Source organism: Nicotiana attenuata, chromosome 6 (genome assembly GCF_001879085.1).
Source record: "Nicotiana attenuata strain UT chromosome 6, NIATTr2, whole genome shotgun sequence".
NCBI lineage: Eukaryota > Viridiplantae > Streptophyta > Magnoliopsida > Solanales > Solanaceae > Nicotiana > Nicotiana attenuata.
The window spans coordinates 37,565,467-37,580,168 of record NC_031994.1 but is presented as its reverse complement, the minus strand read 5'-3'; the positions used below and the strand labels follow the sequence as shown (position 1 = coordinate 37,580,168).

The 14,702-nt window shown below is 36.8% G+C and overlaps 1 protein-coding gene across 1 annotated transcript; it reads left to right on the top strand.

Annotated features, from left to right (window-relative positions):
• Positions 1,072–12,615, top strand: LOC109226843 (T-complex protein 1 subunit gamma-like). Its single transcript, XM_019391728.1, has 13 exons — positions 1,072–1,305; positions 1,553–1,614; positions 1,832–1,904; positions 2,043–2,110; positions 2,303–2,372; positions 8,815–8,883; positions 8,958–9,029; positions 9,770–9,843; positions 10,592–11,254; positions 11,332–11,457; positions 11,599–11,703; positions 11,786–11,860; positions 12,105–12,615. The coding sequence occupies exons 1-13, from the start codon at positions 1,281–1,283 to the stop codon at positions 12,294–12,296; spliced, it is 1,674 nt and encodes a 557-aa protein (XP_019247273.1). The 5' UTR covers positions 1,072–1,280; the 3' UTR covers positions 12,297–12,615.

Below are 14,702 nucleotides of genomic sequence, written 5' to 3'. Positions count from 1 at the left end.
AAATTATGGGGATAGGGGGTGTTTTGGTGGGTTGGAAGCCAATTATGGCTGTTTAGGGCCGTCGCCCAACGACTAAATTGCAAAAGTCAAGTTTTCTTTTTAAACGGGCCTGATGTGGGACGGGATTGGTCCGGACCGGGATTTTAGTAGGCCGGCCAGGTCATTCCAAACGGGACCAACACCTAATCACATCCCCTTCTCGACCCCACCTACTCCCCTTCCCATTCCCCTACAGGTACCGTAGGATCAAATCAGATGGGGACCGAATCCAGAACGGGACGGGACGAAACCCGGGCTTACCCGGCCCACTTAACAGCCTTACTTTTTCATTTTGGAGGCATAACCAAAAGTTGAGAGAAATGCACAGTTAGCCGCTAATTAGAGATGTCTTTACTCTTTAATCACTGTTTAAAATATATTTACTCTTTAGCCAGTGCTTAATAAATTTTACCCGCCCGAACGAAAATACCCTTGTGCTAGACATGGGTGTTGTGTAAATATTAAGGACATGGTGTCCTTAACTTCTTGAATGTTGTGTAAATATTAAGGACAAAGTGTCCTGTATTTGCACATTCCATTGTTAAACTTTAGGACATCATGTCCTTAACTTCATATGTGCAGTGTAAATGTTAAGGACATGGCGTCCTTAACTTCATGTGTGTAGTATAAATGTTAAGGACGTAGTGTCCTTAACTTTATGAATGTTGTGTAAATATTAAGGACATCGTGTTCTTAACTTCATGAATATTGTGTAAATATTAAGGACAAAGTGCCATGTATTTGTGCCTTCCGTTGTTAAACTTTAGGACATCATGTCCTTAACTTCATATGTGTAGTGTAAATATTAAGGATGACGTCCTTACATGCGTGCAGTGTAAATGTTAAGGATATTATGTCCTTAATATTGGTGTCCCTAGTATTTACACAACACTCGTGAAGAAAGGGTAAAAATATCTTTTTATATTAATTTTAGTACAGTACTGGCTATTTTTGCTCAACATTATAAGTACCGAATAAAAACTAAAAAACATGTCAAAAAGTGGCTACCCACGCCATTTCTACCCAAACGTTAACACTTCCGAGCCCAAACCCTTCCCCAGGGTTTCCCACACCCGTTGGAAACACACTACTTACCGACAAAAGAACCGCAGAAAGCATAGTAGTCTTTAACCCTGAAATCGACACCCTTTGCTTTTTTAAAAACCCTCCTCTTCTTGGCGCTCCCGTTGCTGCTCCCCCTTTTTAACTTCTCCATTGTTCGCCACTATCAAATCGACAAAATGCATGCCCCAGTTCTCGTTCTCCGTAAGTCCCCTTTTCTCTGTTCTATTTTAATGGCTTGGGCTTTGTTGTACAAGATCGATCTTTTTCCCTTTTTGGCGAAAAACGACTGTTTGGTTTTCCTGGGTTTTGCTTAAATATGACGTTGTAATGGGTTTCTGTTAAAGATCGCCGTTTTTGTCGTTTCTGGGTTTTTGTTTTTGTTAATGTTTACTTTTTTGGAAGATCCTATGTCGTTATAATGGTTCTTATGATGGTTTGTTTTAAGCAGAGGATTCTATGAAGCGTGAACAAGGTGGCAAGGTACAGCGTGCCAACATTCAAGCTGCAAAGGTAAGATTAATGCGTGTTTATGTGTTCTATATTTACATTGAATGAAAAACCAAAGTGTTAGTTTATGAAATGATTGGTATTAAGCTGCCCATTTGGAGAGGGTGGAGGTGTACTTAATGAGTCATATTGATGTGTGTCTACTTGGGACATATGCAATTATCTTGTTTGTATTGCTCATCCAAGTTGATTCTCTTTGTCGTTCACTTTTGTCTGCCAGGCAGTTGCCGATATTATTCGTACCACTTTGGGTCCACGATCCATGTTGAAAATGCTGCTTGATGCTGCTGGAGGTATATTGGTCTTTGATATGTTAATTTTTTCATGAAAAGAGTTGCATCAGAATCTTTTCCTATGCATATGACTTGCTCATGCTGTTTCTCCATATAGTACTTGATGTTGACTTTACTCTTTTTCCCCTTCTTGTACAGGAATTGTAGTAACCAACGATGGAAATGCAATTCTTCGTGAGTTAGATCTTGCACACCCTGCTGCAAAGGTATAGCCCCTCTCTCTCTGTGTGTGCGCGCGCGCGCTTCTACGTTCCCTTTTTTGGCTCAGGGATGTTGTTTTGCATATTAACAGTATTTTACCATTTGCCAATTGCTTTTTGAATTGCGTCGATCACTCAGTTGGATACTATCTTTCCTTTTCCCCCTCTCATAACCTGTATGTCTCTGGGATGCTGCAGTCCATGATTGAACTAAGCCGTACCCAAGATGAAGAAGTAGGAGATGGAACAACATCAGTCATTGTCCTAGGTATGTTTGATTTAGTTTTTGTCCTTTCAATTGTGTGTTTATCACTAAATTGCTGACATGCAGCTTGTTTGCTTATCATGTCTCCACATGAATTACCTACATTCTTAGTATTGTCTTACATCATTATTCTAAGTGATTATATCTGGGGAGTCCAATTGTGTTGGATATACGATACAAGTGGATTTGCTCCTTACATGTACATATAAATATATACATATGTACACTCACATACACACATATTCACAAACACAATTATAAGTGTATGTGCGTGTCTGGTTTTGGCTTCTTTCTTTGTTCCATTTTAAACTTATCCCAGCGATTTTCTCTTGTTAAATTCCAGTATTTGGATCTAAAATGAAATTTACGAAGCGAAATAAAAAATGAATGCACCATAACTCGAGTACATGCCTGTCTGCGCCAAAAAGTAACCTTGAAGAAAAGTTTGTTTTCTAATCCCTTTTGAATCTAAATATTTGCAATTTCTTTGAAATATTTAGAACATGGTTGTGATAATAGGTGTTGGAATGATGCATGGTGATGTATCCTTTGCCGAGTGAGTAGATGGTGGGATGATGTTGGAAGGCTTTGATGGACAAGGAATTTGGGAAGAAGGAAATATTGGAGAAAGAAAAGCAAATCCGTCAAGTGAGAACCTGGGAACATTAGAAACACAAAGCAACAACAAACCCAGTGGAGACCCACTAGTGGGTCTGGGAAGGGTAGTGTGTACGCAGACCTTACCCCTACCCTTGGGAGGTAGTGAAGCTATTTCCGATAGCCCCTCGGCTCAGGAAGATAAAAGAACAGTAGAAACAAGCAACAACAACAAAGGCCTGAAGGATAATACCAGCAATCTAAGAATCAGATGAATAGATTGAGAAAGCAATACTAGTAATCTAAGAACAACTGAACAAGACACTATCAGACTAGCCCTAAAAATTTGGTATGGAACAGAAAAATGCTCTGACTACCTACTAACCTTTTATCCTAATTTTCGACCTCCACATCATCATATCAAGGGCTATGTTCTTGGTAAGCTGAAGTCGTGCCATATCATGCCTGATCACCTCTCTCCAATATTTCTTAGGTTGCTCTCTACCTCTCCTATACCCACCCAAGCCAACCACTCACACCTCCTAATTGTGACGTTTAAGCATCTTCTTTTCACATGCCCGAACCATATAATCCCTGCTTCCCGCATCTTGTCCTATATGGGTTGATGTACTTTCAAGGTTTTGCACCTCTCAAGCACAAAGAAGAAAGAAAAACAAAAGCACCCCGTTGAAGTTTTTCACAAAACTAGCAAAAGTGTTTTTCAAACTCATGTTAGAAGAATGTAAGATGAAAAGAAACCCTAGTCACACGTTCTTCAATCCTGCAGGATTGCAAGAAGTGTTGAATAAAGGAAGAACAATAAAACAAAAAAGTAAATCACGTCTTTGAAGCAAGAGCTTAGAAAAGCGAATCACCCATGTTTATTTTCAGCATATTGAGCCCTTTAAATAGGCCTTATAATAATTAAAATTGATAAGGTTAAGGAAAACTAATCCTAATTAAACTAGAATAAGAATAAGGTTAAGGAAAACTAATCCTAATTAAACTAGAATAAGAATAAGGCTAAGAAACCCTATCCTAACTAAAATAGGAAAAAGAATTCTAGTAGGAATGGACTAACAACTAACAATCTTATTTTGACTAGAACTATAAATATAATCCTACTAAAACAAGAATCAAATTACTAGAAAACAAGAAATCAGAAATCCTAATCTTTATGACAAAGAAATTCTATTCTTGAATGAATTCTTGGACTTCTTGAATCTCTTAGATTCTTGACCGCCTTGATCTTGCACCTCTCACGCACAAAGAAGAGAGAAAAACAAAAGCACCCGCTAAATTTTTTCACAAAGCTAGCGAAAGCGTTCTTCAAACTCATGTTAGAACAATGTATGATTTAAAGAAACCTCACTAACACGTTCTTCCATCCCACAAGATTGCAAGAAGTGTTGATAAAGGAAAAAAAATGAAACAAAAAATAAATCACGTCTTTGAAACAAGAGCTTAGAAAAACTAATCACCCATGTTTATTTTCAGCATATTAAGCCCTTCAAGTAGGCGTTACAATAAGCAAAATTGATAAGGTTAAGGAAAACTAATCCTAATTAAATTAGAATAAGAATAAGGCTAAGAAAACATATCCTAACTAAAATAGGAAAAAGAATTCTAGTAGGAATGGACTACTAACTAACAATCCAAGTTTGACTAGAACTATAAATATGATCCTACTAAAACAAGAATAAATTACTAAGAAACAAGAAATAAGAAATTCTAATCTTTATGGAAAAGAAATTCTATTCTTGAATGGATTCTTGGACTTCTTGAATTTCTTGGATTCTTGATCTTGCATCTTTCTCACCTGGTTGAAAAGGACTCGTCCTCAAGTCTAACAGCTTCATAGATGGCGCAAGATTTGTTATAGTAAGAATGGAGACCCAAGGTGGAAAGAAAACAAAAATGGCGACCCAATACTCGCTAGGTTTTAAGTTACATTTTGCTAGTTATCCTATAGCTTTTTCACGTTGTAAGAAAACTTAGCATGTGGTCGAACTAAATCCCACTTTCTAAGTTTCAATTTTCTACGTAGTCTTCTGTATGTATTCTTTCTATGTTGACTCTCTAACTTCAACTTATGATATGAAGTTATTGGTATTAGAACTTCATGGAACTTAACCAACCCCATGTCTAGCTTTGACTTAAGCATGAAGATCAATGCTCTTCTTGGGAATGCATCAATTGCATTGCTTATACACCAACAGTTCCTTTGATGATAGCAATATATATTTATGATGTTAAGACATCTTGGTTCTCCAATATATGAACTCAAACTCTCTATTATCCACTCATTTATAGGTAATCCTTCCTCTTGTTCATGCATATTTTTATGGACTTTAGGATTAATGCAATATGCATACTTGTTTGGGATGATAGAGTTAACAATCAAGTCAATATTGTGTTGAGCATCTCTGAAAGGCGAAAATTCAACGACACACATGGCTGGATAATCCAATGGATCGTCATAAAACTATGGTGGTAATTCCTCAAGTTTTGGATCCAATGCATGTTTTTCATCTCTTTGATAATGGTCTTCATCAGTTTCGTCCTCTACACTTCCTTGATTATCCAAAAATTTATCATATTCGGCATGGTGCTTTGGTACTCTTATGCCTAGGTCAGATTCAACCAGTGTTTTGGATAGCGTGCAGTGACAAATAGCGACGAGGGCCTGCTTCACTAAGGCGAGCAGCAAAGCGCTTGCCTTTTTGATGTGAAGCGACAAGTTATACAAAAAATAAAGTGTTATATAGATATATAACTAAAAACTCAATAGCAATAATATATTAATAAATATATCAATTCAAAAATTAAAAACTCAATATATTTTTATAGTAGATTCATAAACTAAAAGTCTAAAACAAGCAATGTCTATTCTTCTTCCAGCTAATTCCAAGCTATATCATTTCTTTTATTACCATCGGACGACGCCATTTCAATACTGTTTTATAGGAAAAGATTATCAAGTCAATATGCAATTAATTCTAACTGAAAAAAGGAAGAAATTTTAGGTTTAAATAAAGCTCTCTGCCTCTGCCCAAAGTGAAGCTGTGAAAAAATTGAAAAACAAAAAACAGAGCAAGAAAAAGAAACAAGAAGAGAAAAAGAACTGAAGAAGCTCTCTGAATTGAAGAAAAAACAGAGCTTTTCTCAAACAGTTGTGTTGAGTGCAACAGCAGTGATTAAAAACAGAGCCAAAAAAAGAGAGAAGAAGAAAAAAGGAAGAAAAAATAGAGCAACGCAGACTCTGTTCTGTTGCAGCAGCAGCGATAAAAAACAGAGGCCAAAACAAAAAGAAAAAAGAAGAGGAAAAAGAAAAAAAACAGAGCAACACAGACTCTGTTCTGTTGCAGCAGCAGCGATAAAAAACAGAGGCCAAAACAAAAAGAAAAAAGAAAGGAAGAAAATTAGATAGAGTCACAGAACAAAAACATGATGAAAGGAGAAGAAGAAAGAAAAAGAAGAGAGGCATTCCTGATGAAGAAAGAAGAAAGGAAATCGTTAGTCTGTTGTAGGTCTGCTGTCGACTTGAAGGAGAAAGAGTAAAGAAATCGCAAGCCCTAATTTTTTGTTTTATCATATCGCTGTTGCTGACTTCTTCTTTTCTTTTTTGCAAAAAGCGACGCTATAGCTCGCCTCACGCTACAAAGGCTGAGGCGCTTGCCTCTTTGAAAATGCTATGCCACACTATAAAATAGCGATGGAAGCTTGCCTCGCCTCGCCTCACGCTATTAGCGCTGAGGTGAGCGCTATTTATAACACTGAATTCAACCTCTTCATCATGCTCAATATATCTTGCACTACATGGTTGTATTGGTGGATATAGAAGTGGTAGACGTGGTGGTGGAGGTTGTAGGCGTTGTGGTGGATTTGGTAGCTGATTTTGAAGCACCAAACCTTTAACCAATTCAGTAAGATGCCTCATTGATTCCCGCAAAGCTATCTAGCTGCATTTTAATTTTTTTATTGTCTCTGTAGTTCTTAATTTCTGAATTTTTAGTTGAAGATCCATTGAAGAGGATCCCAAACTTGCTATTTCGTGTTGGGTGGCACGATGAACAAGGTAGTAAATCAAGAATTCGAACCTGGAACTTGTGCTCTAATACCAAATTGATGTACTTTCAAGGTTTTGCACCGCTCAAGCACAAAGAATAGGAAAGGCAAAAGCAACCCGCTAAAGTTTTCACAAAACTAGCAATAGCGTTCTTCAAACTCACGTTAGAAGAATGTTAAATGGAAGGAAACCTCACTCGCACGTTCTTCAATCCCGCAAGATTGCAAGAAGCGTTGAATAAAGGAAGAACAATGAAACAGAAAGTAAATCATGTTTTTGAAGCAAGAGCTTAGAAAAACTAATCACACATGTTTATTTTTAGCATGTTGAGTCCTTTAAATAGGCTTTACAATGAGTAAAATTCATAAGGTTAAGGAAAACTAATCCTAATTAAACTAGAATAAGAATAAGGCTAAGAAAACATATCCTAACTAAAATAGGAAAAAGAATTCTAGTAGGAATGGACTACCCACTAACAATTCTAGTTTGGCTAGAACTATAAATTTAATCCTACTAAAACAAGAATCAAATTACTAGGAAACAAGAAATAAGAAATTCTAATCTTTATGGAAAAGAAATTCTAATCTTGAATGGATTCTTGGACTTTTTGAATTTCTTGGATTCTTGACCTTCGTGATCTTGCATCAAGGGGTCACCGCCACCTTCACCCGAATTTCTTCATTCTTGATCTTATCCAACCTAGTACGCTCGCACCTCCATCTCAACATCCTCATTTATGCTACTTTCATTTTCTGGATATGGGAGTTCTTGACTGGCCAGCACTTTGCCCCATGCAACATAATCAGTCTAACTAGTACTGTATAGAACTTACCTTTATGTTTTAGTGGCACATATTTGTCACACAAGACACCTGTTGCTAACCTCCATTTCATCCACCCCACCCCTATATGGTGTGTGACATCCTCATCAATCTCCCCATTCCCTTGGATAACTGACCTGAGATACTTGAAACTTTCTCTATTGGGGATGACTTGTGAATCAAGCCTCACGTCCACGTCTTCTTCCCCCGTCACGTCGCCGAATTTGCACTCCAAGTATTTTGTCTTCGTCTTGGTTAACTTGAAACCTTTAGATTCAGATCCGTCTCCAAATCTCCGACTTATTGTTAACACTGCCTCGCGTCTCATCAATCAGTATTATATCATCAATGAATAATTAGAAACACAAAGCTAAGGAGGATAATACAGAATAAAAGATTGAGACATTATAGAATCTCAAGTGATGAGGTCAACGTGTATGGAAATCAATCAATGAATCAACCATCACTTCACTTGTTACCTTGTCCTGAAGTTGATACTTAACGCGCTCATAGTCTTTTTGTTGGTTTTATTAGGCATAATTGAAGAAACTTGGAGTGAAAGGGTGGGAACCCCTCATCAAATATTCTAACCCCTCCAATAGAGAGGTTATAAGTTGGTTTTCTCTCCCAATCTCCCTTAAGCCTAATAGAGTGCAAGGTTTTTAAACAATGAAATCCAATTAGCTGAATTAATAAGCTTCATATTTATTGCTTTTCTTTTTACCCAAATATTAAATTACCATATTTAGCATGAACTTCACTTTGCTGGGGGTATATGTTGTATGGAGTTATTTTTGAATTTTACCTTAGATTTCCCATATTAGCTGAAAATTATACATAATTACTAGGTTTCGGGGCCTGCGTGATGTTGATAAAATAATGTATTACAGTTCTAACCAAATAAGTGCTTTCACTTTTTCTGATTTTTAACATTTTTTATATTTTTCCAATGTTTGAAGCTGGCGAGATGCTCCATGTTGCGGAAGCTTTTATTGACAAGAAGTATCATCCTACTGTGATATGTCGAGGTAGAGTATGTCTTCTAAATGCTTTTGTCTCATGTCCAATGATTCCTGGTTTTAATTAGCACTCCTGTTAGCAGCTTATGGTAAAGCGCTGGAGGATGCAATTGCTGTGCTTGACAAGATTGCAATGACCATTGATGTCAAGGATCGTAAGTTTCTGAACCCTTTTATTGGTTCTTTGTCAGAGCTTTATAGGGAGTACAAGAGTCTTTTTTTAAATCTGTTTTTTAGTATGTCATATTTAGAGTCATGTAAAGTTTTTCTTTTGGGAGGTGAGAGGGAGGAGGTTATATGAATGCCCGAGTGATGTTTAATGGCTTCTTTAATAATCTGAAACTTTCAGCATTTTTGGTTATTTGTTTGCAGAGTGTTGCTTTTGGCTTATAGGTAAATAGGGGTATAACTGTTATGATTTTTGGTTGAATTTGACTGTGTTATCAATACCAAGGAGGATATGATGTGACTTTGGTTGCTAGAACTTTGTCATAGAAATGGAATCTGAATCGGTTGTTTCCTTTGAGATTCTATTGATAATATGTGGGCACAAGTGCATAGTTACAGTGGCCTGAGAAGTTAGAAGTTTTGCTGTTAATAAGGGGCATTATCATCTGATCTACTTGCCATTGTCAATGAAAATCATTTTTTTGTGAAATGGTTCTGTTTAATCGGGTATGAGTAAACTTTTGGAAACTTCACAACCATTTCATGCATGAGGTTATTCTCTTTGTCCACATGTATAGTATTTTTGCTCATGTATCTGAAAGAAAAGGGAAGCGCGAGTTAAATCCTAGGCAAGGGTCTCTATGGTGTTATTGAAGCTCATTCATAATATCTTTGAATATGCTCTATGATATGCATTATTACTCACCATATGTTCAAATTGTGATAGGTGCAACAATGTTGGGGCTGGTGAAAAGCTGCATTGGCACCAAGTTTACTAGTCAATTTGGGGACTTGATTGCAGTAAGTAGTAGATTAATTGCATTTACCTACTCTTTTTTGCCAAAAAATAAACTGAAAAGAAATAATTAAAAAATCTATATCAAGTGTGGAATCTGGTGTTGAGTATTCTGTAAACTATCTTGTTTAGAACTGAGGATTTTTCAATAGAACTTGTTTTTCATCATGGATTCCATTGGTTTAAGACTTCAAAGTGTTCTGCTAGAAACTGTGTTCTATTGGCCAAAGAGGCTCTTTCAGTGTCCTCCAAGACTTGCTGTAGCTTTGCATCAGTTCATGAGCCTTGACTGTTTGCAATCGAGTGTTATTGGGTTTCTTCTGTTATATATAACCACCAAAATATACAAGAATGAGTTGTTGCATGTTAGTTTTACCTATGAATAATGTGCATCCACTTATATTGAAGCGATGTAATATGCTTAATTCAGTTAGGAAATCTCCAATACGCATGCTTATTCTTTGATACTTCTTTTTCCGGTAGGGCTTTCCAAACCACCTTACCTGCCTAAATGTACATCTAGCAGACAATTGTTACTAGTACTGTTAAGGCCTTTGTTAGTTATATTTTTACAGCCATATATGCTTTTGATTACTTAATATGTGAATTTGATGATTATTAAAGTCACTATTGCATCTTGACGAGGTATTATAGGATTCACATTTATAGAAGTCTTAAAAATAGATTATGATGAAATGAAGCATATATTTTTATTCAGATGATTTCTGGGCTGATTCTTTTTATCCATCTCAGGATTTGGCAATTGATGCCACAACAATAGTTGGTGTGGAAGTTGGACAAGGGTTGCGTGAGGTGGACATCAAGAAGTACATTAAGGTGGAGAAGGTACCTGGTGGGCAGTTGGAAGACTCAACAGTGCTTAAAGGAGTCATGATGAACAAAGATGTAGTTGCCCCTGGCAAAATGAGAAGAAAGATTGTGAATCCCCGCATCATTCTTCTTGATTCTCCTTTGGAGTACAAAAAAGGCGAGAACCAAACCAATGCAGAGTTGCTTAGAGAGGAAGATTGGAATGTCTTATTGAAGATGGAAGAAGAGTACATTGAGAACATGTGTGCGCAGATATTGAAGTTCAAACCAGATGTTGTTATTACTGAAAAAGGACTTAGTGACCTGGCATGCCATTATCTGAGCAAGGCTGGTGTCAGTGCAATCAGAAGGCTAAGGAAGACTGACAACAATAGAATTGCCAAAGCTTGTGGGGCAGTTATTGTCAATAGACCTGATGAGTTGCAGGAATCTGATGTTGGTACTGGTGCTGGTCTCTTTGAGGTGAAAAAAATTGGCGATGAGTTCTTCACTTTCATTGTTGATTGCAAGGATCCAAAAGCATGTACAGTCCTTCTAAGGGGTGCCAGTAAAGATCTACTGAATGAAGTAGAAAGAAACCTACAGGTATTTCCTAAAATTGTATGGCCGAGTAGCTTTTACACCGCATTATCTTGAGCTGTTCTATATACCTCTTTTTACAGGATGCAATGTCTGCCGCTAGGAACATCATCAAGAATCCTAAACTAGTTCCTGGTGGTGGTGCAACAGAGTTGACTGTATCTGCTATGTTGAAGCAGAAAAGTTCATCTATTGAAGGCATTGAAAAGGTAAATTATGTACTTCAACTCATAGCAACTTTTATTATGAAATCAATTCATGAATATAGCATGTACAATGACGCTTTGTGGAAATTGGAAAGGCTAAAGTGAGGGTGCTAAATTGGTTGTCCTTAAATTCTCAAATTTCAGTGGCCTTATGAAGCTGCTGCAATAGCGTTTGTAGCTATTCCACGTACGTTGGCTCAGAACTGTGGTGTGAATGTTATTCGTACAATGACGGCGCTCCAAGGAAAGGTGAAAGATTTATATTATTGAGGTGGAATTGCTACTTTAGCATCTGCTTGCATTTCATCTAACTCATTTCGTATTACTATAGCATGCAAATGGTGAGAATGCATGGATAGGCATAGATGGGAATACTGGTGAGATTGCTGATATGAAAGAGCAGAAGGTATGATATTAAATTCCTTAAACACCATTGCAAACACCTTTAACCACTCCTCCAAACGAAAAAAGAAGAAACAAACAAACAAAAAGGAAAAGCTTCTGTCATCACGGAAACTATACCGAGTTTTGATGAGTTCCTGTCATCTTTGCAGCATCCTAAGTTTGTTTTATCACTTTTTTGACCTGCCTTTGACTGATAATGATAAATTTCACCACTTCTATTAATTCAAGAAACATTCAAATTCCAGATATGGGATTCCTACACCGTGAAAGCTCAGGCGTTCAAAACTGCCATTGAAGCTGCTTGCTTACTCCTGAGAATTGATGATATTGTGAGTGGGATCAAGAAGAAACAGGCCCCTGGAGCAAGCCAAGGTCCATCTAAGCCAAAAGTTGAGGGCGAAGATGACGCAGACAATGACCAGCTAATTCCTGAATGAGATATCTAATGAGTGCACGGAATTACTTCCCGAGCCCAGACTACAGCTGAAAAACCATTTTGATGTGTGCATCTGTTCGCATGTTCTTTAATGCTAATCAATGCTGATTTTTTAAAAGATTGCCCTTAAGGTGTGACTTCTGCTGTTCTGAATGTACACAGTTGTTAGCGAATAGTAATCATTTGCTTACGTTGTAGTTGAATTAGATCTCTTTTGATTGTTGGATGTATATTATGTTTGATATTGCTAGGGCAAATTGTCACTCCTGACTAGTAGTTTTTTTGAGTTTGAATGTTTGATGAATTAATCGTTGTCTTTCCTCAAGTCCTTCATTATGATTCTCCAGAATCCTTTTAATTGGATTGCATTTGCTTTAACGTTTAAGCTAGTGTTTGACCATAGATTCCCAAATTTGTTTTGAAAAATCTGATTAAGTACATTGAAGAGTAAAAGGAAATGCCGGTAACAAGGCTCCGGCTATGCCTCAAAATATGATAAGAAAATGAACAAAAGATACATAACATGATCCCGGGATGAAGTAGGGCTTACCAAGTCTGCTGGGAAGGGAATACCGCTATCACCGATCGATGCCGCCTACTGTGGAACCACCTGTATCATTTAAAGATATAGCGCCCCCAGCAAAAGGGACGTTAGTGCCGTCGAATAGCACTAGTATGTATAGCTAAAAGTCCTCTTTCAAAATAGAATAACCATATAAGAAAAGAAACCATAGAAACAAGTGACAATCAACAATATCCAAATGTCCACATATGGAAATACAGTAACTTTAACAAGAGGCAAATGAAGTACCTCAAGAAACTATGTAACGTCCCATAGAATCCATTTCAAGTCTTATTGTACTCACTTTATTCTGAACATCTTTTGGGACCAAGTGTGCCATATGAACTTTGCGTGAGACACAAAATATAGTGTAAATATAACAACGTGTGCAAACAAGAGCAAGGGAAGTGGCATCTATTGTTCATACTGGATATGCGTTTCACATACTATCCATAGGGTTCGCATATTATATTATACACATATGCGTTTCATAGCCCGTCTATAGGGTTCACATATTATTTTATACACCTATGCACTTCATAGCCCGTCCATAGGGTTCACATATTATATTTTTCATAGCCCGTCCATAGGGTTCACATATTATATTATAAACCTATGCGTTTCATAGCCCGTCCATAGGATCACATACACAATATTCATGTGCGTTTCATAGACTGTTCCACTATGTCCACATATTACATACAATAAACCTTTCATATCGTACATAGCTTCATTGGTACTTTTAGCTACTCACAACATCATTAATTTATTGGCTATATTGGCCATACATATGATTCTTCTTTGATGACACAATGGCCGTATTTCGTATTCCACCCTTTCACCTCTTTCAATGACAAAGATCACCAACCAATATCAACATATTGAATATTCAACAATCATATACCTCAAATTCATTAGTAATTGAAACTTTAAACACAAAAGGTTTCTTCCCAAAGAATGGGGCATACTGACAAACAATAGAAACTCATATCAAACATAAACAAACAATACACCATTTATTCTTGCAAACTCCTTCCCAGAAATGACAATGTACAATTTGAACACATGAGTATGTAAGATCACAAATCACACCGGATATATTTGTAAAGCAATCCTTAGTTATAAATAGCCACTTATGGGCATGAAATGAATACAAAAGCTTTTAGGCAATTCTATTCTTGAAATCATTTTTTAAACAGTTGAGTCGAGGCTCATTTCGTAATCTTTAACACACCTCACATTTCATTGGCAATTCTAGCCATAATCATAACTTAAATTCTTGGCACGATAGCCACACTCTATATCCCCAAAATACACTTATTTTATTTTTCAAGAATCTTTACAGATTATCAACAACAAAACATTTTCAATCAAGACTTTAGGTACACATATGAGTAATTATGAGTCTTAAGCATATCGATTTTTCTCACACAATTTGGCATACTTAGCCTTTATTTGAAACACGACTCAAAGCCATAACATTTTAATACGCAACCCATACTTTGAACATGTAGCTTTAATCATAAGGCTCATTTCATAATAGTCAAGTTTATAGGTAATGACCCGGAATATAGCAATTAGGAATTTTGAGCCAACCATACTTGAACTTATAGAATCTTTTATGGAATTCGATTCTAAGAGAGAAATTTTAGCCAACATACCTTGCTTGAGCTTTTCCTTAAATTACTACAACGTTTCGGTAATCCTGGCAATCCCAATCTCAGGATGAAGATCTAGTGTGTTTTCCTTGTTAATCTTCAAAGATTTGTGTAAGAATTGAAGGATGATTTGGTGAAGATCACTTTCTCACTCTAAAGCATCAGGGTTTTTTTGCTCAAAAATGAC

What these genes read in the sequence shown, in the direction of transcription:
- LOC109226843 (XM_019391728.1), top strand. Translation starts at nt 1,281, where the DNA reads ATGCATGCCCCAGTTCTCGTTCTCC. An exon ending in GACCATTGATGTCAAGGATC is followed by an intron (nt 9,030 to 9,769) that starts GTAAGTTTCTGA and finishes AAATTGTGATAG; the next exon opens with GTGCAACAATGTTGGGGCTG. An exon ending in CTGATATGAAAGAGCAGAAG is followed by an intron (nt 11,861 to 12,104) that starts GTATGATATTAA and finishes TTCAAATTCCAG; the next exon opens with ATATGGGATTCCTACACCGT.